The sequence below is a fragment of the Anomaloglossus baeobatrachus genome, chromosome 1 (assembly GCF_048569485.1).
Source record: "Anomaloglossus baeobatrachus isolate aAnoBae1 chromosome 1, aAnoBae1.hap1, whole genome shotgun sequence".
NCBI lineage: Eukaryota > Metazoa > Chordata > Amphibia > Anura > Aromobatidae > Anomaloglossus > Anomaloglossus baeobatrachus.
In genome coordinates, this window is record NC_134353.1 from 718,063,508 (window position 1) to 718,089,232 (window position 25,725).

At 48.9% G+C, this 25,725-nt stretch overlaps 1 protein-coding gene across 15 annotated transcripts in view; it reads right to left on the minus strand.

Moving 5' to 3' along the window:
- EP400 (E1A binding protein p400) overlaps positions 1-25,725 on the minus strand; it is a 293,821-nt gene that overhangs the window by 107,310 nt on the left and 160,786 nt on the right. For all 15 annotated transcript variants that reach the window (XM_075322084.1, XM_075322051.1, XM_075322044.1 and 12 more), the window contains 3 exons: positions 11,028-11,192; positions 9,936-10,100; positions 7,946-8,034 (listed from right to left, as the gene is read on the minus strand). In XM_075322084.1, coding sequence (XP_075178199.1) covers positions 7,946-8,034; positions 9,936-10,100; positions 11,028-11,192 — 419 coding nt within the window. The remainder of the gene's footprint in view (positions 1-7,945; positions 8,035-9,935; positions 10,101-11,027; positions 11,193-25,725) is intronic.

Sequence of the window (25,725 nt, forward strand, 5' to 3'; positions counted from 1 at the left end):
ACACACAGCGATCTGTGCTTCACAGCGGGAGAGCAACAACTAAAAAATGGCCCAGGACATTCAGCAACAACCAGCGACCTCACAGCAGGGGCCAGGTTGTTGCTGGATGTCACACACAGCGACATCACTAGCAACATCGCTGCTACGTCACAAAAGTTGTTCGTTAGCAGCGATGATGCTAGCGAGGTTGCTTAGTGTGACGGGGCCTTTAACCTGTTCTAGCAGTATACACTGCTACTTATAACATTGTCCCAGTGCCCATATTGATCATTTGCAGGAGATGTCTGATGAAGGCCATCACGTGGCCAAAATGTCATTTTTTTTCTTGAAAATAAACTACACACAAACTGTACTTTGAAGAGTGCCTTGTATTTACCTGTATACGGATGGTTTAGAAGCCGACAAGTGCACCTCCTTTTCCTTTTGTGGCTGTGCCTTGTCCTACTACAAGTACAAACTCGTACTGACCTGAGGCATCACACCAATGCATCAGTTTTACCATATAGCGAACATGGTGAATAAAATATCTCAAAAACAATCATGCAATCGCAGTTTTTTTGCAATTTTTCCACACTTGGAATTTTTTTCCTGGTTTCCAGTAAACTATATGGTAAAACGTATGGTTTCCTATAATAGTACAACTTGTCCCACAAAGAACAAGCCCTCAGATAGCAAATTTGATGGAAAAATAAAAACAGTTACGGCTCTTGGAAGAAGGGGAGCAAAAAAATCCCTGAAAAACGAAAAATCAGCCAGGGGTGAAGGGGTTAAAGAACACTGATATTTATAAAATTGCTTGTTCATTAGAAGAAATCTCTTATTGAGGCAATTAACCTAGTGGCTATAATAGGAGTAGTCCTGATAGTGGGCTAAGGCTCCTTTCACACGTCCGTATAAAACATACATAAAATAATGGTACCGGTGTCACTCAGTGTGTCTGAGACCTGTAATGTTCTCATTTTTCAGGATCTGGCCTGTGTGATGGCTTCTTTTTTTGTGTCCTGAGCTGATATTTTTAATGATAACATTTTGGGGCAGATACAATGTTTTGATCGCCTATTATTGCATTTTATTCCAATGTTGCAGCGACCAAATAAAGTTAATTCCGGAGTTTTGATTTTTTTTTTTGTCTTATTATGCTGTTTACATATCAGAATCATTTTTTATATTTTGCTAGATCAGGCATTTCTGAAAGTGGAGATACATTTGTAGGATTGTCCAGCAAACTGGTCCAAAATTTACAAGTAAAAAAAATGTTTTCTTTATTTCATCGTAGATAAAATTCCGTCATGTCAAGTACAAAAACATAGAGCAGGAGGACGCGTTTCGGATATCACATCCTTATTCTGTCTCTACGATGAAATAAAGAAAAAAGAGAATTTTGTTTACTTACCGTAAATTCTTTTTCTTATAGATCCGTATTGGGAGACCCAGACATTGGGTGTATAGCTTCTGCCTCCGGAGGACACACAAAGTACTACACTAAAAAGTGTAGCTCCTCCCTCTGAGCCTATACACCCCCTGGAGAACGAGATCTACCCAGTTTAGTGCAAAAGCTGAAGGAGAATAGCCACCCACAAGTAAAAACAGAGCAAGAACCGGAACAACCGGAGACTCTGTCCACAACAACAGCCGGTGATAACACGCGGAACAAGAAACTGCCAACAGGCAACAGGGAGGGTGCTGGGTCTCCCAATACGGAACTATAAGAAAAAGAATTTACGGTAAGTAAACAAAATTCTCTTTTTCTTTATCGTTCCTATGGGAGAACCAGACATTGGGACGTCTCAAAGCAGTCCATCGGTGGGAGTAAACAGAAAAACTGAGAAGTAGGCAGAGCCTAACTTCACAAATGGGCGAGAGCCGCCTGAAGGATGCGTCTGCCCAAGCTCGCATCTGCCGAAGCATGAGCATGCACTTGGTAGTGCTTTGAAAAGGTATGCAGGCTAGTCCAAGTGGCAGCCTGACAGACTTGCTGAGCCGTAGCCTGGTGCCTGAAAGCCCAAGAGGCACCGACAGCTCTGGTCGAGTGTGCCTTGATCCCCGGCGGGGGAGGCACCCGAGAACCCTGGTAGGCATCGGAAATGGTCGACCTAATTCAACGGGCTAAGGTCGGCTTAGAAGCAGAGAGGCCCTTACGCCGACCTGTGGTTAGCACAAAAACAGAGGTGCACCGCCTAAGAGCAGCGGTGCGAGACACATAGATCCGGAGCGCCCATACCAGATCCAGAGTATGCAACGCTTTTTCAAAGCGATGAACAGGAGCCGGACAAAAGGAAGGCAGGGTAATGTCTTGGTTAAGGTGGAAAGGAGAAACCACCTTAGGGAGAAAGTCCGGAGTCGGACGGAGAACCACCTTGTCTTGATGGAAAATCAAAAAAGGTGACTCCGAAGAGAGCGCAGCCAAATCAGAGACTCTCCTGAGGGAAGTTATGGCCACTAGAAAGACTTCTTTCTGTGAAAGACGAAACAAGGAAACCTCCCTAAGAGGCTCAAAGGGCGGTTTCTGCAAGGCCGTGAGGACCAAATTGAGGTCCCAGGGATCCAAGGGCCGCCGGTAAGGCGGAATGATGTGAGACGCGCCCTGCATGAAGGTGCAGATCTGAGCCAGCCGGGCGATACGCCGCTGGAACAGCACTGACAGAGCCGAGATTTGTCCCTTGAGAGAGTTGAGGGACAGTCCCAGCTGCAGACCGGACTGTAGAAAGGACAGAAGGGTCGGCAAGGAAAAAGGCCAAGGAGGATGGCCGGAAGAGCGACACCAGGACAGGAAAATTTTCCAAGTCCTGTGATAGATCTTGGCCGAGGAAGACTTACGGGCCCGAGTCATAGTGGAAATGACTTCAGGAGGAATACCAGAAGCCGTCAAGATCCAGGACTCAAGAGCCATGCCGTCAATCTGAGAGCCGCAGAATTCTGGCGGAAAAACGGACCTTGTGAGAGAAGGTCTGGACGGTCCGGAAGGTGCCACGGCACCTCTACGGACAGATGGAGCAGGTCTGGATACCAAGCTCGCCTGGGCCAGTCCGGAGCAATGAGCATGACCCGACGGCCCTCCATTCTGATCTTGCGCAGGACTCTGGGCAAGAGAGCTAGAGGGGGAAACACGTAGGACAGACGAAACTAGGACCAGTCCTGAACCAGAGCGTCTGCTGCGAAGGCCTGAGGATCGTGGGAGCGAGCCACGTAAATCGGAACCTTGTTGTTGTGACGGGATGCCATTAGGTCCACGTCCGGAGTGCCCCACTTGCGGCATTTTGACTGAAACACTGCCGGATGCAGGGACCACTCGCCACTGTCCACGGTTTGACGGCTGAGATAATCTGCCTCCCAGTTTTCCACGCCTGGGATGTGGACTGTGGATATGGTGGACTTGGAATCCTCCGTCCATTGAAGGATGCGTTGTACCTCCGACATTGCCAGGCGGCTGCGTGTCCTGCCCTGGTGATTGATGTAGGCAACCGCTGTCGCGTTGTCTGACTGGACTCGGATGTGTTTGCCCGCCAATAGGTGGTGAAAAGCTAGGAGAGCCAGGAACACGGCTCTGGTTTCCAGCACATTGATCGAGAGGGCTGACTCGGACGGAGTCCAAGTGCCCTGAGCTCGGTGGTGGAGGCATACCGCTCCCCAGCCGGATAGACTGGCATCCGTGGTGAGGATCACCCAGGACGGAGCCAGGAAGGAGCGTCCCTGAGACAGAGAGAGGGGCCGAAGCCACCACTGAAGAGAGCTCCTGGTCTGTGGCGACAGAGCCACTAACCTGTGCAAGGAGGAAGGCTGCTTGTCCCAACAGCGGAGAATGTCCAGCTGCAGATGACGCAGATGGAACTGGGCAAAGGGAACAGCCTCCATTGACGCCACCATCTGACCCAGCACCTGCATCAGGTGCCTGATGGAATAACGGCGGGGTCTCAGCAGAGAGCGCACCGCTGACTGGAGGGACTGCTGTTTGATCAAGGGCAACTTCACAAGTGCCGGTAGAGTCTTGAACTGCATCCCTAGGTACGTGAGCCTCTGGGTCGGAGTCAGAGTTGATTTGGGAAGATTGACCAGCCACCCGAATTGGGCTAGAGTGGCGAGAGTGAGCGAGACACTCCGCTGACAGTCTGCGCTGGATGAAGCCTTGACTAGAAGGTCGTCCAGGTAAGGAATCACTGCCAACCCCTGTAGGTGCAGAACCGCAATCACTGCTGCCATGACCTTGGTGAATACCCGAGGGGCCGTGGCTAACCCGAAGGGGAGAGCCACAAATTGGAAATGTTCCTCTCCGATTGCAAAACGTAGCCAACGCTGGTGAGAAACTGCAATTGGCACGTGCAGATAGGCATCTCTGATGTCGATGGATGCCAGGAAATCCCCTTGGGTCATTGAGGCAATGACTGACCGCAGAGATTCCATGCAAAAATGCCGCACCTGAACATGCTTGTTGAGAAGCTTGAGATCCAGGATGGGCCGGAAGGAACCGTCCTTTTTGGGGACTAGGAAGAGATTTGAGTAGAAACCTCTGAACCGTTCCCGGGCGGGAACCGGTACAATTACTCCGTTGGCCTGCAAGGATGCCACGGCCTGAGCGAAGGCGGCGGCCTTGGAACAGGGGGGAGTTGACAGAAAAAATCTGTTTGGCGGGCTGGAAGAGAATTCTATCCTGTAGCCGTGGGAGATGATATCCCGCACCCACTGATCGGAGACGTGTTGAAACAAGCGTCGCCAAAGTGGGAGAGCCTGCCACCGACTAAGGATGTTGCTGGCGCGGACAGATAGTCAAGAGGAGGCTGCCTTAGTGGCAGCAGCTCCTGCGGTCTTCTGTGGACGCGCCTTTGTGCGCCAGTTGGATTTTTGCTCCTTGGCTGAGTTAGTGGACAAGCCGAGGGCTTAGAGGACGACCAGTTGGAGGAACGAAAGGAACGAAACCTCGACTGGTTCCTACCCTGGACAGGTTTCCTGGTTTTGGTTTGTGGCATGGAAGTACTCTTTCCGCCAGTAGCTTCCTTAATAATTTCATCCAGTTGTTCACCGAACAGCCTGGACCCAGCAAAAGGGAGTCCAGCAAGGTACTTCTTTGAAGAAGCATCTGCCTTCCACTCTCGAAGCCACAAGATCCTGCGGATAGCGAGGGAATTAGCCGAAGCCACCGCAGTGCGGTGAGAAGCCTCCAGCATGGCAGACATGGCATAGGATGAAAAAGCTGAAGCTTGGGAAGTTAAGGCAACCATTTCGGGCATAGATTCCCTGGCGAGGGAATGCATCTCCTCTAGAGAAGCAGAGATGGCTTTGAGAGCCCACACTGTTGCAAAAGATGGGGAGAACGAGGCCCCTGCTGCCTCATATACAGATTTGGCCAGAAGGTCAACCTGGCGGTCAGTGGAATCTTTAAGAGAGGTGCCATCAGCCACTGATACAACAGTCCGGGCTGAGAGTGTAGACACCGGGGGTCTACCTTTGGTGAATGAGCCCACTCCTTGACCACCTCAGGTGGAAAAGGAAAACGGTCATCAGAACCACGCTTTGGGAAGCGTTTGTCAGGACAGGCCCTAGGCTTGGTCACAGCGGCCTGAAAACTGGAGTGGTTAAAGAACACACTCTTTGTCCTCTTAGGCAAGGTAAACTGGTGCTTTTCTGCCAGAGAGGGTTGCTCCTCTGATACTGGCGGATTGAGGTCCAGTACCGAATTAATGGACGCAATCAAATCACTAACATCTGAGTCACCTTCGGACAGATCAATGGGGCACATGGAGGTAGCCTCCGAGCCCCCTGAAAAGGCATCCTCCCCGTCCGGTGAGTCAGCTTCAGAAGCAGAGCCGCGGGACGAGGAAGGGGAGGGAGCCCTACGTCTCCTCTTAGGAGGACGGGGTCTGGGACCAGATGAAGAATCCTCTGTGAGCTCCGCTGAGAGAGCCCTAGCAGCAGAGGCGCCCTGAGAAGGGGGCTGATGCATGTTCAGCAAAGTCCGGGACAGCTGTCCCATGAAGTCGGCAAAAGACTGGGAGATTGACCTAGAGAAGGATTCTACCCAAGCCGGGGGTTCAGCCACCGGAGCCGGAGCAGCCGGAGGGACCACTGTGGGTGCGATTCCAGGCTGAGGCATTGTCAGGTTAGAGCAGGCATCACAATGTGGATATGTGCTCGGTTCAGGCAGCACGAGCTTACATGCAGTGCATACTGAGTACAGCCTTGCAGCCTTGCTCCTCGTGTGAGACATGCTGCTGGAGTGGGGGCTCTGAGCCAGAATGACCCCCAGAGAGTATATAAGAAGGTCCACAACCGGAGGTTGTGGCTTACCAGACCGTTTGTGTGCCCTCCAGATCCCACAGCCCGGACCCCCAAGCAGCTTAGGAGGGATGCTGCAGCAAGCGCTGATCGCAGAGAAAAACGCTGATAAAATGGCGCCGGAGCGAGGAGAGGGGGCGGGACCTGCTCTGAGAGCGGGATCTGGAGGGCCAAGGAGACTTACAGGGGAGGGGACATGTACTCAGAGAGGAGTGTCCCTCCCCTGTGCCAAACGGCCGCTGGGCGGAGCCGCACTGTCCCATTGCATGATTGACATGCGAGGGCAGTGAAATCGAAAGTAGGCCTCCGGCGACGCCGGGGCCTAAATTTGAGCGATGCGGCCGGCGCGCAGGCACCATCGGCGCGGTTCTCAGGCGACAGCCAGAGAACCGGCCGGAAATGTCAGAAAAGTTACACAGCACACTCTCCCACCATAATAAAGTACAGGGACCCCCAGAATATAAACGTCTCAGGTACTTAGCTTGCTGAGACGCAGGGTTCCAAGTCCCTGGGGATGAGTGCTCCGTCCAGCAGGATCCTGAAGGGCTGCGGATGGAGACCGGTCTCCTGCAAAGCATGGAGAACCGTGCTGGCTCCCACTTCAAGCCAGAGCCCGAGGGATGGTGAAGGAGCGCGGCATGTAAAGCTCCAGCCTTGGAATCAACCTTAACAACACCGCCGACACATTGGGGTGAGAAGGGACATGCCGGGAGTCCAGGCTTGGACCCGCTTTTCTTCAAACTCTTTCCAAAAATGAAAAATCAGATGAGAATGCATGTGTGGATGTATGCCTCCTGAACACAAAGCAATGAACTGGCTAGATCTCGTTCTCCAGGGGGTGTATAGGCTCAGAGGGAGGAGCTACACTTTTTAGTGTAGTACTTTGTGTGTCCTCCGGAGGCAGAAGCTATACACCCAATGTCTGGGTCTCCCATAGGAACGATAAAGAAAAAATGTTTTTACTTTTAAATTTTGGACCTGTTTGCTGGACAATCCTACAAATGTATCTCCTTATCTGCTGGGAGTTGGCTTTCTCCTTCTGGTCCGTGCACGGTCAAAAAGTGCTGGTCTCCAATGAACTATAACAGGTGAGCTGGACTGCTCTGTTGTATTTCTGAAAGTGGCTATGTCAAATATTTGTATTGTTTATTCTTTTTTTCATTGTTTTTTTTTGGGGGGGGAGGAGGTGATTTCGTGATATGAATTTTTGCATTTTTTATATTTTTAAAAACTTTTTTTTCACTCTGTATTGTTGATTCTAGTCCCCTTAGGAGACTTGAAGCTCCAATCTTCAGATCGCTTGTGCTGTACAGAGCAGGGCACTAGCATCAGCACCGCTCTGTGCAGCAGAAATGTTGTCTTCTTATGAACACCGGCTCATAGCTAACGTTCACAGGAATTACGTTATAACAGACTTAGGGGTCATCATCTGACCCCTGGCTGTCTTGACAACCTATCGGCGTCCTGCGATCATGTCACATGGCCACTGATGGGGGGGTGGAATGGCGTTCTCCCAGCCAGCGCGTTAAATCCTGCTGTCAGAGGCATGTTAGAGGCACATGTCAGCTGATATGTGCAGGAAAACATGCAGGCTCAGCGTGTGAGCCTGCATCAAGGAAGGGAACACGACCTGTGACGTAACATAGGTTCTGAAGGGGTTAATATATAAATGCCATACCTGTGCAGGAGTAAGGGAACTCTGTGAGTTTTTCAGAGATGTACAATCACCACCACTAGGGTAAGGCATGATGCTTCTTGCTTGAATTCCTGTAACATATAAACCAACAAAATGCACACCGTCTTCTGATTTTGTACCTGCCTACTCATCATATATGTTTATATATGGTCTGTCTTTTTTTATTTTGCTAAAATGTATTTGCAGATATTTACTCGCTTATACAGCAACAATAATTCCACAGCGCTTTACAGACGTGATCATCACTGTCCCCATTGGGGCTCACAAATCTAAATCCCCTATCACTATGTCTTTGGCGCGTGGGAGGAAACCACCGCAAATACGGGGAGAACATACAAACTCCTTGCAGATTTCCTTAATGGGAATTGAACCCAGCGCTGCAAAGCAATAGTGCTAACCACTGAGCCGCATAACAATTAAAATATATGCCAGGAAAAAGAAAAAAATCCAGCACTCGTGTCCAGGTGGATTGAGATTAGGAGCATGTAGCTCGAAACGCGTACTCCTCTGTCATCCCATCCTGTCTTTATGGGGATTTTTTATACTTTGTGGATATGATCCAATTTTACTATGAAAATTGAATAAATAAAAGAAGCAAATTTTATTACATTTCCTGGACACGAGTGCTGGATTTTTTTCTTTTTCCTGGAGTTTCTTGGCCGGGCCGGCCTTCCCGTGCACCTGTCCTTCATTGGAGTCTCCATGTGATCTGGGTGAGCTGATTCTACCTTTCTGTTTCTCAATTAAAATATATGTATGTATGTATGTGAACACATTTATATCCTAGAGCACGTCACAGATATTGGCAACTGCAGATTAGTTCTATTTCTAATGTGATGGGTACTAGGGCCAGTTTTACATAATCCATGATCACAGATAGTGCTCTAATTGGAAGACCAGAGCATCCTGATATGATTTCTCTGTCTCATAGGCTTATATGAAGCAGTTGGGCTAAGGTCGGGAGACTTGCCTGTAAGGCCAGGTCTACAAGTACGAGGAAAGTCAGCATTTCATGGATGTGTGCAAGCAGGGTAACTTTGAATTTTGTTTGCACTTTGGAGGTGGGGGTAACATACATGTCCATGTTGAAAGTCCTCCAGTTAAGGATAAGGACGCATGCTGCACCAGACAAATGTGGATACACAGCTTTTAATGTTTAATAAAAAATGAATCAAATTTTCTTCTATTTAGGCCCCTTTCACACGTCAGTGATTCTGGTACATTTGTGCTTTTTTTAAACGTACCAGAATCACTGACATACGCAGACCCATTATAATGAATGGGTCTGCTGACACGTCAGTGATTTTTCACTGCACGTGTCTCCGTGCGGCGTACCCGCGTGTGCGTGATTGCCGCACGGAGACATGTCCATTTTTTTCTGGCATCACTGATGTTCCACGGACCACGCAGTGGTGTGGTCCATGAAACACGTGCCAGAAAAAAACGTGCTTTTAAAATAAAAATAATTTTTACTCACCCGGCGTCCAGCGATGTCCTCTGCAGCCCATTCTCCCTGCTGCTTCAGAGCCGGCTCATTACTGTCGCGCATATTCATTATGCGCGACACAGCCGACCCGGAAGCAGCTGCTGCGGGGGTCACCGCCGGCCGGATGCTGCACCGCGGGAGCGATCAGCACCATGGACAGCGGGAGCGGGTGCAGGTGAGTTGTTTTCTAAGTGCAATCACGGGCCACGGAGAACGGAGCCCGGATTGCACTTAGACAACCCACGTGTGCCGTGAATCACGGCACACGCAGGGACATGTGCGTGTTTTACACGCCAGTGAAAAACGTCACTGTTTTTCACTGACGTGTGAAACGGGCATTAATGTGGATGTGCCATGAATATTTGCCATTGTGAGGACTATTGTACTGCCTAGAATCTGCCTAGAATATTTAGTAATACCTGGAATCATCTTTTCACAAAAAATTAATAAAGGAAATAATATATCAGATCACACAATTTTCCGCACCTGTTTGAGGAGTCAAAGTAGGTATGTTGCTGGCAGGGTGCTGGTTTCCTAAAGCATTTATTGCATTTTGAATGGAGGTCCCTTGAGGCACTGTCTGCATTACTAAGGGCCCAGGGGGACGAAGATACTGCTGTCCAGGAGCCGAAACAATCTGGAGAACGCTCCCTGTGAATGTACAAACAATCCACACAAATCTTTACAACTCTCAGTAGCAGAGATCTGGCTTTATCTGACTCTTCCCATTCAGGAGACTGAGGTTACTCAAAAGAGTTGAAATGAGACTCAAGAAAACCCATTTTCTTACTCAGCAAGCATCAGTGATGTAAGCCCACCATACACAAGAGAAGGCTGTGGGCTGAACAATGCTCCTGCCGACGGTCAGGAAGGCTTTTCATACACTAGAGTGCACTTTCGGCCGAGTACTGTGGTGTTCTCTATGAGAGGGCCTCTACCAGACATCTCTAGCAATGGCTTACCTAAGAGAGAACAAAAGCATTGCCTGCCCAAAACTGGACTTACCGAATGCTTAAAGGGATATTCCCATCTCCAGGCGCCTATCCTAAAATGATATTAATATTAACAAATACCTCCAGTTAGAAATGTAGTATAGTTTTCCTGATATAGACATGTCTTTTAGCTCATGTGCAGGGCATTACAGCTTAGATATCCATGGTTACGTCCACTCACATACAGTGACAGTTAGTTAGCTGCTTGTGGTCGTAACCATGGATATGTAAGCTACTGTAATGCCCTGCACATGAGGTAAGAGACATGGCTATATCAGGAGAACTATACTACATTTCTTATTGGAGGTATTTGCTAATATTGTTATAATGGAATAGGATCTTGGAGATGGGAATACCCCTTTAACGCACCCAAGAATCAGCTGTCTGGGGTTCGATGCACATTAGCGAGACGGCCGCACCTGGCAGTATCAGCGGGTTCAGCTAACATTAGCCTAATGTTAGGGTTATGTTATGCACACATAATACATAGATGTACTTTAGCCTCCACTTAGCTTTGTAGGACAGATTGTACTTTTTTAAACAGGGTAAAATTGACCTGCTGTTCCAGGTCTCCACACTACAGTACCTTGCAGTTGCAGAGGTTGCCCGGCTGTTAGCTGGCGCAGTTGGCTTTGGGACAGTGTGAATGTGTTCCCTTGGAATTGCAGGGTGACTGGGGTTTTGGGCTGGGCTATTCTGCCTTGAGCAGCACCAGAAGTAGCCAGCTGTGCGATCTTTACCACTTCACCACCTGAAGACAAAAAAAAAGCAAGATGGTAGCCATTTTCATTGCTGCTAGTCATTCAGTTTAACATATTTAAAATATACCTGTGGCAATCAAGTGTCTGGTAAGCAAATTTATCTGTGAAAACCCATGCTATGCTCTGATTAACGTTAGGGGGAAAAAAATTGAGAAAAATATGTGATAATTCACATCCCAAGAATGAATGAACAACTTACAGGCAGTGTGACATTTCCACAGTAAGGCCTTGTGCCCACAGGGCGTTTTTACAGCGTTTTTTCTAGCGTTTTTCATTGCTTTTTTTAATCAATAAAAGCAAGGAAAAAGCATCCCAGCAAAGTCTATGAGAATCGGGACTTGCTGTGCCCACATTGCTTCTTTTTCAGTTGCTTTTTTTCTTGCTGAAAAAAGAAGCAACATGTCAATTGTTTTAGCGTTTTTTCCTGCTTTTTTCCCCAATTGACTTCAATGGAGTCAGGGAAAAAAGCAAGAAAAAACGCATGTGTAATGCCCACCTTGCTTTATATTTTATGCGTTTGGGCGTTTTTAGGGAGAAAAGAAAGCTATGGCTATGTAGATTCCTTCATAGAAGAAAGCCACATAGCCATCGTCCAGCAGCTGTTATCTTATCTCCCATTGTTTAGCGCGACACCTCTGCAGGGACCCCCGCTGACGTCACAAGGTAAAGAGTTCATCACAGCGGGGGATCTCCAGGAAATCCCACAGTAATCCCCCTGTATGAATTGTATTCACCTTGTGACATCCCGGAACTTATACAGCGAGGTGTCACGGTAAACAATGCATGGACCGCCGCTGATGTCACAATGTAAAGAGTTCATCCCAGCGGGGATCTCCAAGAATGTGGGCGGCATTGCTCGGTAATCCCCCTGCATGAATTGTATTCACATTGTGACATCCCGAACTTCTCTGCAGTGACATGTGGCATTAAACAATGCAGGGACCCCCGCTGACGTCACAAGGTGAATAGTTAATCCCAGCGGGGGATCTCCCTTGTAACCAAGATAAACATCGGGTAACCAAGGTGGTTACCCGATATTTACCTTAGTTACCAGCCTCTGCAGCTCTCACGCTGCCTGTGCTGCCGGCTCCGGCTCTCTGCACATGTAGCTGCTGTACACATCGGGTTAATTAACCCGATGTGTAATGTAGCTAGGAGAGCAAGGAGCCAGCGCTCAGTGTGCGCGGCTCCCTGCTCCCTGCACACACAGCTAAGCGGTGTGCGCTGGTAACTAATGTAAACATCGGGTAACCATACCCGATGTTTACCTTAGTTACCAGTCTCCGCAGCTTCCAGACGGCGGCTCCGTGCAAGCGCAGCGTCGCTTGCACGTCGCTGCTGGCTGGAGGCTGTTCACTGGTCGCTGGTGAGATCTGCCTGTTTGACAGCTCACCAGCGACCATGTAGCGATGCAGCAGCGATCCTGACCAGGTCAGATCGCTGGTCGGATCGCTGCTGCATCGCTAAGTGTGAAGGTACCCTTACTCACCTCTCTGCAGTCTCCTGGGTCACGTCCGATGGGCTCCAGGACCTCCCGGTAAGCAGCTGATTGTTTACGTCCAGCGGTGAACAGCTTGCCAGCTTTTTAACAAGCAGATGATGAATCAGCTGATCTTCCCTGGACGTAAACGATCGGATGATGCTATCAGGTGATAGCATCAGCTGCTTACCAGCGGGTCCTGGAGCCCATGGGACTTTAGACAATCAGCTGATGTGTAATCTGTTTCAGGTCCTTGAACCTGTGTCAGGTTCAAAGACCTGAATCCAATATCATCTGATCAGAAGGCAAACCGATCAGATGATGTGTCATCATCTGATCAGTTTGCCTTTCAATCAGATGATATTGGATTCGGATTGGACATCAAGGGACCCTCGACCCAGGACTACAGCGGAGGGGGGTTCTTTAGTTCAATAAAGATGGAGTCACTAATTGTGTTGTGTTTTATTTCTAATAAAAAATATTTTTCTCTGTGTTGTGTTTTTTTTATCTTTACTAGAAATTCATGGTGGCTATGTCTAATATTGGCGTGACACCATGAATTTCAGGCTTAGGGCCAGCTGATAATACAAAGCTGGCCCTAACCCCATTATTACCCAGTGAGCCACCCGATACCAGGGCCGCTGGAAGAGTTTGATACAGCACCAGAAGATGGCGCTTCCTATGAATGCGCCATTTTCTGGGGCAGCTGCGGACTGCAATTCACAGTGGGGGGGCCCAGAAAGCTTGGGCCACCCTGTACTGCGGATTCCAGTCCCCAGCTGCCTAGTTGTACCTGGCTGGACACATAAATTGGGCGAAGCCCATGTCGTTTTTTTTTTTAAATTATTTTATGAAATTCATGAAATAATTAAAAAAAGGGCTTCCCTATATTTTTGGTTCCCAGCTGGGTACAAATAGGCAGCTGGGGGTTGGAGGCCACCCGTACCTGCCTGCTGTACCTGGCTGGCATACAAAAATATGGCGAAGCCCATGTCGATTTTTTTTTTTAATTCATTAAAAAAAAAAACAAAAAAACAAACACATAACCCAAAAGGGTTAGGAGTAAAAAAAAATGCTTAGGCTCTCGCTGTATTTTCTATTGCTAGGGTAACTTAAACAGCTACTGGCTGCTAACCCCTCCTGCTTGGTGTTACCTTCACTGGCAATGAAAAATCCAGTTAAGCCCTTTTTTCTTGAGTTTTTTTGCCAAAAAATTAAAAAAAAATTCCATGGGCTTAGCCCAATTTTTGTGTCCAGCCAGGTACAACCAGACAGCTGGGGACTGGAAACCGCAACGCTGAGTGGCCCAAGCTTTCTGGGCCACCCGCTGTGTATTGCAGTCCGCAGCTGCCCCAGAAAATGGTGCTTTCATAGAAGCGCCATCTTTTGGCGCTGTATCCAACTCTTCCAGTGGACATGGTGCCAGGTGGCACGCTGGGTAATAAGGGGTTAATACCAGCTTTGTTTTACCAGCTGGTATTAAGCCAGAGATTCTTAATGTGAAGCCAAGTTTGACCCGGATATTAAGAATCTCCAATAAAGGGTTAAAAAAAGACACCACACAGAAAATACTTTATTAAAAATAAATACACAGACACACTTAGGGACTCCATTTTTTTACTCCCTCTCACCCCTCCTCAATCCTGGTCTTCTGTCACCGATCTAGCTCTGCTATATCAGAAAGCACGGGGGAGGAAGAACGCTTCAAATCCCCGTGCTGTCTAATCACTCAATGAGTTAGCAGAGACTGCAGGTTGGTAAGCGGTGACATCACCGCTACCACTGTTGCCATAGTAACCTAATGAGCAGGTTGCTATAGCAACGGTGATCTCCGAGCACCTGATTCCCGGCACCGCTATTCACCTGCATGAGCCGGTAAATAGCTGGTAAACGATCTAATAGATCATCATTTTCCTGTCACTTTTATTTCAAAATGGAGATTGAAAAAAATGGGCTGAACAAGGAAATGACATCAGAACACCTTTTTTTCACATCCAACTTTAATGAGCTGAAACAAGCATTCAATAGTAAAAAAAAAAGCATGAAAAGAAGCAGGAAAAAAAGCAGGAAAAAAAGCATGAAAGCATGAAAAAAAGCAGGAAAAAAAGCATGAAAAGAAGCATGAAAAGAAGCATGAAAAGAAGCATGAAAAAAAGCATGAAAAGAAGCAAGAAAAAAAGCATGAAAGCATGAAAAGAAGCATGAAAAAAAGCATGAAAGCATGAAAAGAAGCACAGAAAAAAAGCAGCTTTTTTTGTGCTGAAAAAAAAGCACCGTGGGCACATAGCCTAAGGCCTTGTGCCCACGGTGCTTTTTTTTCAGCACAAAAAAGCTGCTTTTTTCTGTGCTTCTTTTCATGCTTTCATGCATTTTTTCATGCTTCTTTTCATGCTTTCATGCTTTTTTTCTTGCTTCTTTTCATGCTTTTTTTCTTGCTTTTTTTCATGCTTCTTTTCATGCTTCTTTTAATGCTTTTTTTCCTGCTTTTTTTCATGCTTTCATGCTTTTTTTCCTGCTTTTTTTCATGCTTCTTTTCATGCTTTTTTGTTACTATTGAATGCTTGTTTCAGCTCATTAAAGTTGGATGTGAAAAAAAGGTGTTCTGATATCATTTCCTTGTTCAGCCCATTTTTTTCAATCTCCATTTTGGAATAAAAGTGACAGGAAAATGATGATCTATTAGATCGTTTACCAGCACCGCTATTTACCGGCTCATGCAGGTGAATAGCGGTGCCGGGAATCAGGTGCTCGGAGATCACCGTTGCTATAGCAACCTGCTCATTAGGTTACTATGGCAACGGTGGTAGCGGTGATGTCACCGCTTACCAACCTGCAGTCTCTGCTAACTCATTGAGTGATTAGACAGCACGGGGATTTGAAGCGTTCTTCCTCCCCCGTGCTTTCTGATATAGCAGAGCTAGATCGGTGACAGAAGACCAGGATTGAGGAGGGGTGAGAGGGAGTAATAAAGATGGAGTCCCTAAGTGTGTCTGTGTATTTATTTTTAATAAAGTATTTTTTGTGTGGTGTTTTTTTTTAACCCTTTATTGGAGATTCTTAATATCCAAGTCAAACTTGGCTTCACATTAAGAATCTCGGGCTTAATACCAGCTGGTAAAACAAAGCTGGTATTAACCCCTTATTACCCAGCGTGCCACCTGGCACCATGTCCACTGAAAGAGTTGGATACAGCGCCAAAAGATGGCGCTTCTATGAAAGCACCATTTTCTGGGGCAGCTGCGGACTGCAATACACAGCGGGTGGCCCAGAAAGCTTGGGCCACTCAGCATTGCGGTTTCCAGTCCCCAGCTGTCTGGTTGTACCTGGCTGGACACAAAAATTGGGCTAAGCCCATGGAATTTTTTTTTTAATTTTTTGGCAAAAAAACTCAAGAAAAAAGGGCTTAACTGGATTTTTCATTGCCAGTGAAAGTAACACCAAGCAGGAGGGGTTAGCAGCCAGTAGCTGTTTAAGTTACCCTAGCAATAGAAAATGCAGCGAGAGCCTAAGCATTTTTTTTTACCCCTAACCCTTTTGGGTTATGTGTTTGTTTTTTTTGTTCTTTTTTTAATGAATTAAAAAAAAAATCGACATGGGCTTCGCCATATTTTTGTATGCCAGCCAGGTACAGCAGGCAGGTACGGGTGGCCTCCAACCCCCAGCTGCCTATTTGTACCCAGCTGGGAACCAAAAATATAGGGAAGCCCTTTTTTTAATTATTTCATGAATTTCATAAAATAATAATAAAAAAAAACGACATGGGCTTCGCCCAATTAATGTGTCCAGCCAGGTACAACTAGGCAGCTGGGGACTGGAATCCGCAGTACAGGGTGGCCCAAGCTTTCTGGGCCCCCCCCCACAGCGAATTGCAGTCCGCAGCTGTCCCAGAAAATGGCGCATTCATAGGAAGCGCCATCTTCTGGTGCTGTATCCAACTCTTCCAGCGGCCCTGGTATCGGGTGGCTCACTGGGTAATAATGGGGTTAGGGCCAGCTTTGTATTATCAGCTGGCCCTAAGCCTGAAATTCATGGTGTCACGCCAATATTAGACATAGCCGCCATGAATTTCTAGTAAAGATAAAAAAAACACAACACAGAGAAAAATATTTTTTATTAGAAATAAAACACAACACAATTAGTGACTCCATCTTTATTGAACTAAAGAACCCCCCTCCGCCGTAGTCCTGGGTCGAGGGTCCCGCGGTGTCCAATCCGGATCCAATATCATCTGATTGAAAGGCAAACTGATCAGATGATGACACATCATCTGATCGGTTTGCCTTCTGATCAGATGATATTGGATTCAGGTCTTTGAACCTGACACAGGTTCAAGGACCTGAAACAGATTACACATCAGCTGATTGTCTAAAAGTCCCATGGGCTCCAGGACCCGCTGGTAAGCAGCTGATGCTATCACCCGATCGTTTACGTCCAGGGAAGATCAGCTGATTAATCATCTGTTTATTAAAAAGCCGGCAGGCTTTTCACCGATGGACGTAATCAGCTGCTTACCGGCGGGTCCTGGAGCCCATGGGACGTGACCCAGGAGACTGCAGAGAGGTGAGTAAGGTGAAGAGTTCATCCCAGCAGCGGATCTCCAGGAAACCCCGGTGATCCTCCTACATGAACTGTATTCACCTTGTGACATCCCCGGACCTCCCTGTAGAGTGGTGTTGGTAAAACACTGCAAGAACACTGAATGTCTGGTGCACGGCACAAGGTGAACACAGTTCATGCAGGAGGATCACCGGGGTTTTTTGGGGTTCACCTTGACGTCAGCGGGGGTTGCCTGCATTTATGTGGCATAGGCTGTGCATCGGGCATTCAGTATTCTTGCGGTGTTTTACCGCGACATCTCTTTGCAGGGAAGTCCGGTGATGTCAGGAGGTGAATTCAATTCATGCCGGAGAATTACCGGGGGCTTTCCTGGAGATCCCCCGCTGGGATGAACTATTCACCTTGTGACGTCAGCGGGGGTCCCTGCATTGTTTACTGCCACACGTCGCTGCAGAGAAGTTCTGGATGTCACAAGGTGAATACAGTTCATGCAGGGGGATTACGGAGCAATGCCCCCCGCATTCCTGGAGATCCCCGCTGGGATGAACTCTTTACCTTGTGACATCAGCGGCGGTCCCTGCATTGTTTACCGCGACACCTCGCTGTATAAGTTCGGGGATGTCAGGAGGTGAATACAATTCATGCAGGAGGATTACTAGGGTATTTCCTGGAGATCCCCCGCTGTGATGAACTCTTTACCTTGTGACGTCAGCGGGGGTCCCTGCAGAGGTGTCGCGGTAAACAATGGGAGATAAGATAACAGCTGCCGACGCTGGCTATGTGGCTTTCTTCTATGAAGGAATCTACATAGCCATAGCTTTCTTTTCTCCCTAAAAACGCCCAAACGCATAAAATATAAAGCAACGTGGGCATTACACATGCGTTTTTTCTTGCTTTTTTCCCTGACTCCATTGAAGTCAATTGGGGAAAAAAGCAGGAAAAAACGCTAAAACAATTGACATGTTGCTTCTTTTTTCAGCAAGAAAAAAAGCAACTGAAAAGAAGGGAATTTTGTTTACTTACCGTAAATTCCTTTTCTTCTAGCTCCAATTGGGAGACCCAGACAATTGGGTGTATAGCTACTCCCTCCGGAGGCCACACAAAGTATTACACTAAAAAGTGTAAGGCCCCTCCCCTTCTGGCTATACACCCCCCCGTGGGATCACGGGCTCCTCAGTTTTAGTGCAAAAGCAAGAAGGAGGAAAGCCAATAACTGTCTTAAAGACAAATTCAATCCGAGGAACAACATCGGAGAACTGAACTCTTCAACATGAACAACATGTGCACCCGAAAAAACAAAATCCCTAAGAAAACAGGGCGGGTGCTGGGTCTCCCAATTGGAGCTAGAAGAAAAGGAATTTACGGTAAGTAAACAAAATTCCCTTCTTTGTCGCTCCTAATTGGGAGACCCAGACAATTGGGACGTCCAAAAGCAGTCCCTGGGTGGGTAAAAGAATACCTCGTGATAGGGCCGTCAAACAGCCCTTTCCTACAGGTGGGCCACCGCCGCCTGAAGGACTTGTCTACCTAGGCTGGCATCCGCCGAAGCGTAGGTATGCACCTGATAATGCTTGGTAAAAGTGTGCAGACTCGACCAGGTAGCCGCCTGGCACACCTGCTGAGCCGTAGCCTGGTGCCGTAATGCCCAGGACGCACCCACGGCTCTGGTAGAATGGGCCTTCAGTCCTGATGGAATCGGAAGCCCAGCAGAACGGTAGGTGTGAAGAATTGGTTCCTTGATCCACCGCGCCAGGGTGGATTTGGAAGCTTGCGACCCCTTACGCTGACCAGCGACAAGGATAAAGAGTGCATCCGAGCGGCGCAGGGGCGCCGTGCGGGAAATGTAGATCCTGAGTGCTCTCACCAGATCCAATAAATGCAAACCTTTTTCAAATTGGTGAACTGGATGCGGACACAAAGACGGTAAAGTGATATCCTGATTGAGATGAAAGGAGGATACCACCTTAGGAAGAAATTCTGGAATTGGACGCAGAACTACCTTGTCCTGGTGAAATACTAGGAAGGGAGATCTGCATGATAACGCCGCCAGCTCGGACACTCTCCGAAGAGACGTGACCGCCACTAGAAAGGCCACTTTCTGTGAAAGACGAGAAAGGGAAACATCCTTCAAAGGCTCGAAAGGCGGCTTCTGGAGAGCAATTAGGACCTTGTTCAGATCCCAGGACTCCAACGGCCGCTTGTAAGGGGGGACGATATGACAAACCCCTTGCAGGAACGTGCGTACCTGAGGAAGTCGCGCTAGGCGCTTCTGAAAAAATACGGATAGCGCGGAGACTTGACCTTTAAGGGAGCCGAGCGACAAACCTTTTTCCAACCCAGACTGCAGGAAGGAAAGAAAAATAGGCAATGCAAATGGCCAGGGAGAAACTCCCTGAGCAGAGCACCAAGATAAGAATATCTTCCACGTCCTGTGGTAGATCTTGGCGGAGGATGGTTTCCTAGCCTGTCTCATGGTGGCAACCACTTCATGAGATAAACCTGAGGCCGCTAGGATCCAGGACTCAATGGCCACACAGTCAGGTTCAGGGCCGGAGAATTCAGATGGAAAAACGGCCCTTGAGACAGCAAGTCTGGACGGTCTGGCAGAGCCCACGGTTGGCCTACCGTGAGGTGCCACAGATCCGGGTACCACGACCTCCTTGGCCAGTCTGGAGCGACGAGGATGGCGCGGCGGCAGTCGGCCCTGATCTTGCGCAGCACCCTGGGCAACAACGCCAGAGGTGGGAACACATAAGGTAGCCTGAACTGCGACCAATCCTGAACTAGGGCGTCTGCCGCCAGAGCTCGGTAATCGTGGGATCGCGCCATGAAAACCGGGACCTTGTTGTTGTGCCGTGACGCCATCAGGTCGACGTCCGGCATCCCCCAGCGGCGACAGATCTCCTGAAACACGTCCGGGTGAAGGGACCATTCCCCTGCGTCCATGCCCTGGCGACTGAGAAAGTCTGCTTCCCAGTTTTCCACGCCTGGTATGTGAACTGCGGATATGGTGGATGCCGTGTCTTCCACCCACGTCAGAATCCGCCGGACTTCCTGGAAGGCCTGCCGACTGCGTGTTCCCCCTTGGTGGTTGATGTATGCCACCGCTGTGGAGTTGTCCGACTGAATTCGGATCTGCTTGCCTGCTAGCCACTGCTGGAAGGCTTGTAGGGCAAGATAGACTGCTCTGATTTCCAGAACATTGATTTGAAGGGTGGACTCTTTCCGAGTCCACGTACCGTGAGCCCTGTGGTGGAGAAACACTGCTCCCCACCCTGACAGGCTCGCGTCTGTCGTGACCACCGCCCAGGATGGGGGTAGGAACGACTTTCCTTTCGACAATGAGGTGGGAAGAAGCCACCACCGGAGAGAGTCCTTGGCTGTCTGAGAGAGGGAGACATCCCTGTCGAGGGATGTCGACTTCCCGTCCCATTGGCGGAGAATGTCCCATTGAAGTGGACGCAGATGAAACTGCGCGAAAGGAACTGCTTCCATTGCTGCTACCATCTTCCCTAGGAAGTGCATGAGGCGCCTCAAGGGGTGCGACTGGCCCTGAAGGAGAGATTGCACCCCTGTCTGTAGTGAACACTGTTTGTCCAGTGGAAGTTTCACTATCGCTGAGAGAGTATGAAACTCCATGCCAAGATATGTTAGTGATTGGGTCGGGGTTAGATTTGACTTTGAAAAGTTGATAATCCACCCGAAACCCTGGAGAGTCTTCAGTGCCACGTTCAGGCTGTGCTGGCATGCCTCTTGAGAGGGTGCCTTGATAAGTAGATCGTCCAAATACGGAATCACAGAGTGACCTTGCGAGTGCAGGAGTGCCACTACTGCTGCCATAACCTTGGTAAAGACCCGAGGGGCTGTCGCCAGCCCGAAAGGTAGAGCTACGAACTGCAGGTGTTCGCTTCCTACAACGAAGCGTAGAAAACGCTGATGCTCTGGCGCAATCGGCACGTGGAGATAAGCATCCTTGATGTCTATTGATGCTAGGAAATCTCCTTGAGACATTGAGGCGATGACGGAGCGGAGGGATTCCATCCGGAACCGCCTGGTTTTCACGTGTTTGTTGAGCAGCTTTAGATCCAGGACGGGACGGAACGACCCGTCCTTCTTTGGCACCACAAACAAATTGGAGTAAAAACCGCGACCTTGTTCCTGAAGAGGAACGGGAGTCACCACTCCTTCCGCCTTTAGGGCGGACACCGCTTGCAGAAGAGCATCTGCTCGGTCGGGAGGTGGAGAAGTTCTGAAGAAGCGAGTTGGAGGACGAGAACTGAACTCTATCCTGTACCCGTGAGACAGAATGTCTCTCACCCAACGGTCTTTGACCTGTGACAGCCAAATGTCGCCAAAGCGGGAGAGCCTGCCACCGACCGAGGATGCGGAGAGAGGAGGCTGAAAGTCATGAGGAAGCCGTCTTGGTAACGGTTCTTCCGGCTGTCTTTTTTGGTCGTGATTGAGTCCGCCAAGAATCTGAGCCCCTCTGATCCTTTTGAGTCCTTTTGGACGAGGAGAATTGGGACCTGCCTGAGCCTCGAAAGGACCGAAAACCAGACTGTCCCCTCCTCTGTTGGGGTTTGTTTTGTCTGGGTTGAGGTAAGGATGAATCCTTACCCTTGGAGTGTTTAATGATTTCATCCAAACGCTCACCAAACAGTCGGTCACGACAAAAAGGCAAACTGGTTAAGCACTTCTTGGAAGCAGAATCTGCCTTCCATTCTCTCAACCACAAGGCTCTACGTAAAACCACGGAGTTGGCAGACGCCACTGCCGTACGGCTCGTAGAGTCTAGGACAGCATTAATCGCGTAAGACGCGAATGCAGACATTTGAGAGGTCAAGGGCGCCACCTGCGGAGCAGATGTACGTGTGACCGTGTCGACCTGTGTAAGCCCAGCTGAAATAGCTTGGAGTGCCCATACGGCTGCGAATGCTGGCGCCAACGACGCTCCAATAGCTTCATAGATGGATTTCAACCAGAGCTCCATCTGTCTGTCAGTGGCATCTTTAAGTGCCGCCCCATCTTCCACTGCAACTAAGGATCTAGCTGCAAGCCTGGAGATTGGAGGGTCCACCTTGGGACACTGGGTCCAGCCCTTGACCACTTCAGGGGGAAAAGGATATCGTGTATCTTTAAGCCGTTTGGAGAAACGCTTATCTGGATAAGCGTGGTGTTTCTGGATAGCGTCTCTAAAGTCAGAGTGGTCCAGAAAAGTGCTCAATTTACGCTTGGGATACCTGAAATGAAATTTCTCCTGCTGTGAGGCTGACTCCTCCGCAGGAGGAGCTGGTGGAGAAATATCTAACATTCTATTGATGGACGCTATAAGATCATTCACTATGGCGTCACCATCAGGTGTATCCAGATTGAGAACGGTCCCAGGATCAGAATCCTGATCAGCCACATCCGCCTCATCACACAGAGAGTCGTCCAGCTGGGACCCTGACCAGTGTGATGAAGTTGAGGGCCGCTCATAGCGAGCCCGCTTAGGCCGTCTGGGACTGTCGTCCGAGTCAGAGTCGTCACCCTGGGGTGCATGCGACACCTCCTGAGCTCGGGAGTGTTCCAGCTGAGGGGGACCAGGGAGCAATGATTCAACAGTGCCCATGGTCTGAGTTACTGGTCTAGACTGCAATGTTTCAAGAATTTTAGACATAGTCATAGACAATCTGTCAGCAAAAGCTGCAAACTCCGTCCCTGTCACCTGGACAGGATTCACAGGTGGTTCTCCCTGGGTCACCTCTAGCAGCGGCCCCGGCTGAGCAAGTGCCACAGGGGCCGAGCACTGCACACAATGGGGGTCAGTGGAACCTGCCGGTAGAGCAGCATATAAAGTCTGTGCCTTGGCACGTTTGCTTTTTGCGGACGACATGCTGTTGTCTGCCTTGAGTAACCTAGGAGGGTATATATCAGAGAGTCACCAGCGACCGTACAGTGTAATGTATAGCATGCAAGCACAAAAATACAAAGTACACTTCGGCACAAGTGGGGGTGAGCCCTTGAGGGCTGCTTACCGCCCGCTGAAAAGCGGGTGTGAGGTCGCAGAATCCCGTGTCTGGGTCTCCCAGTCTCCCCTCTCCAGCTCAGCGTGCAGACAGGAATGGCTGCCGGCGTCCTGTGAGGAGGGGCGGACCGTGGGCGTGCCACAAACAAAGTGCGGGAAACTGGCGTCCCACTGTGCCCAGTGTGAGGGCTGGAGTATGTAAAGCAGACTCCAGCCCTCAGCGCTGATGGTGTGTACAGCGTCCCGCCCTCCCCCTGACTGGCAGGTCTGGGGGCGGGAACGAAACGAACTAGGCCGCAAAAGCCGGGGACTGTAGTAATAAGCGCGGCCGTCATACATGCACGGCTAGCGCGGAAGTCCCCGGCGCACCACAAGTCCCAGCCGCGTCGCAGTGAAAACTGACCCCAGCGGCCGGCGCGGCCGTTCGTACTAAGTCTACTCACTCAGCAGCGCTGTAGTGAGGAATGGCACAAGCGCAGCAGCGCTGATGTCCCCGGCGCACTAACACGCCCAGCATGCTGCGGTGTGCGCGCGGTATGCCCGGGGACACAGAGTACCTTAACGAAGCAGGGCCCTGTCCCTGACGATACTCAGCTCCATATCCAGCCGATTCTCCGGGGGCTGTGGAAGGAGCACGGTCTCAGTGCCTGGAGACCGGTAAAGTCCCACTTCACCCAGAGCCATAATGGGGATGGGGAAGGAATCAGCATGTGGGCTCCAGCCTCCGTACCCGCAATGGGTACCTCAACCTTAACAAGCACCGCCGACAGAAAGTGGGGTGAGAAGGGAGCATGAGGGGGCCCTAGTATGGGCCCTCTTTTCTTCCATCCGACATAGTCAGCAGCTGCTGCTGACTAAACAGTGGAGCTATGCGTGGATGTCTGACCTCCTTCGCACAAAGCATAAAACTGAGGAGCCCGTGATCCCACGGGGGGCTGTATAGCCAGAAGGGGAGGGGCCTTACACTTTTTAGTGTAATACTTTGTGTGGCCTCCGGAGGCAGTAGCTATACACCCAATTGTCTGGGTCTCCCAATTAGGAGCGACAAAGAAAGAAGCAACGTGGGCACAGCAAGTCCTGATTCTCATAGACTTTGCTGGGATGCTTTTTCCTTGCTTTTATTGATTAAAAAAAGCAATGAAAAACGCTAGAAAAAACGCTGTAAAAACGCCCTGTGGGCACAGGGCCTAAAAACGCCCTGTGGGCACAAGGCCTTAAAGCCCTGGAGACACTAAAACTGATACAGTTAAGGGTCCATTCACATGGACCTACTGGCGGCACGTTACCAAATGGTAAACGTTTATGGATCGGCAGTCATTTCATTGTCTTTTCTTACAGGACTGTAGCAATGATGTCCCATCTACAACACGTGACCGATGCAGTTATTCACCGGGCCTCGCTGTCTACCATGACATCACTACTGACTGACTGCTGCTGTCAGGTGGAGATAGGACACCAGCAGTGTAAGGCTACATGCGCACGCTGCTGTTTTTTCTGCACCCAAACTGCAACCAAAATTGCACCTTGTCAGAGAGAGCCTGGAAATGTCCCAAAAAACGCTTGTAATGTAGGTGCGTTTTTGATGCGTTTTTGGTGCGTTTTTGTCATTGCGTTTTTTAAAAGGAGAAACAAAATATGATAGGAAAGGATAATGGATAGATAGCTAGAATAGATAATAGAAAAAAATAGAAAGAATAGCTAAATGGATAGATAGATAGATAGATAGATAATAAGAACATATAGATTAGATAATAAGAAAGAACAGAGAGAATACATAGAAAGAAATAATAGAATAGCTTGCTAGAGGGATAGCCAGCTTGGTTAGCTTTTTTTTTCAGTTTTTTGGGGTAAAAAAAATAACATGGAGTCCCCCCCATTTTTCATATCCAGCACAGGAACAGCAGCAGCTATAGGCGGCAATCCTCAGCTCTCTGCTGGAACTTGGCTGGTTATGAAAAATAGAGGGGATCCCACACTTTTTTTTAATTATTTGATTTACTAAAAAAAAAATGACGTGGTATCCCTTAATTTTTCTAATGCCAGCCAAGGTGCAGCAGACAACTGGGGGCTGATATCATTAGGGTGGGAAGAGCCATCGTTATTTGGCCCTTTCCAACCTAACAATAGCAGCCCACAGCCGCCCCAGAAGTGGCGCATCCATAAGATGCGCCAATTCTAGCGCTGGACCCGACTCTTCCCGTTGCCCTGGTGCGGTGGCAATTCGGGTAATAAGGAGTTAATGGCAGCAGCCCATAGCTGCCACTAAGCCCTAGGTTAGTGATATCATCATGCGTCTATGAGACACCCCACATCACTAATCTGTAAGTGAAAGTAAATAACCACAAACAGCCAAAAAAATCCTTTATTTGAAATAAAATAAAAAGCCACCCTCTTTCACTAGTTTATTAACCCCCAAAACACCCCTCCAGGTCCGAAGTAATTCACACGAGGTCCCACGACGCTTCCAGCTCTGCTACAT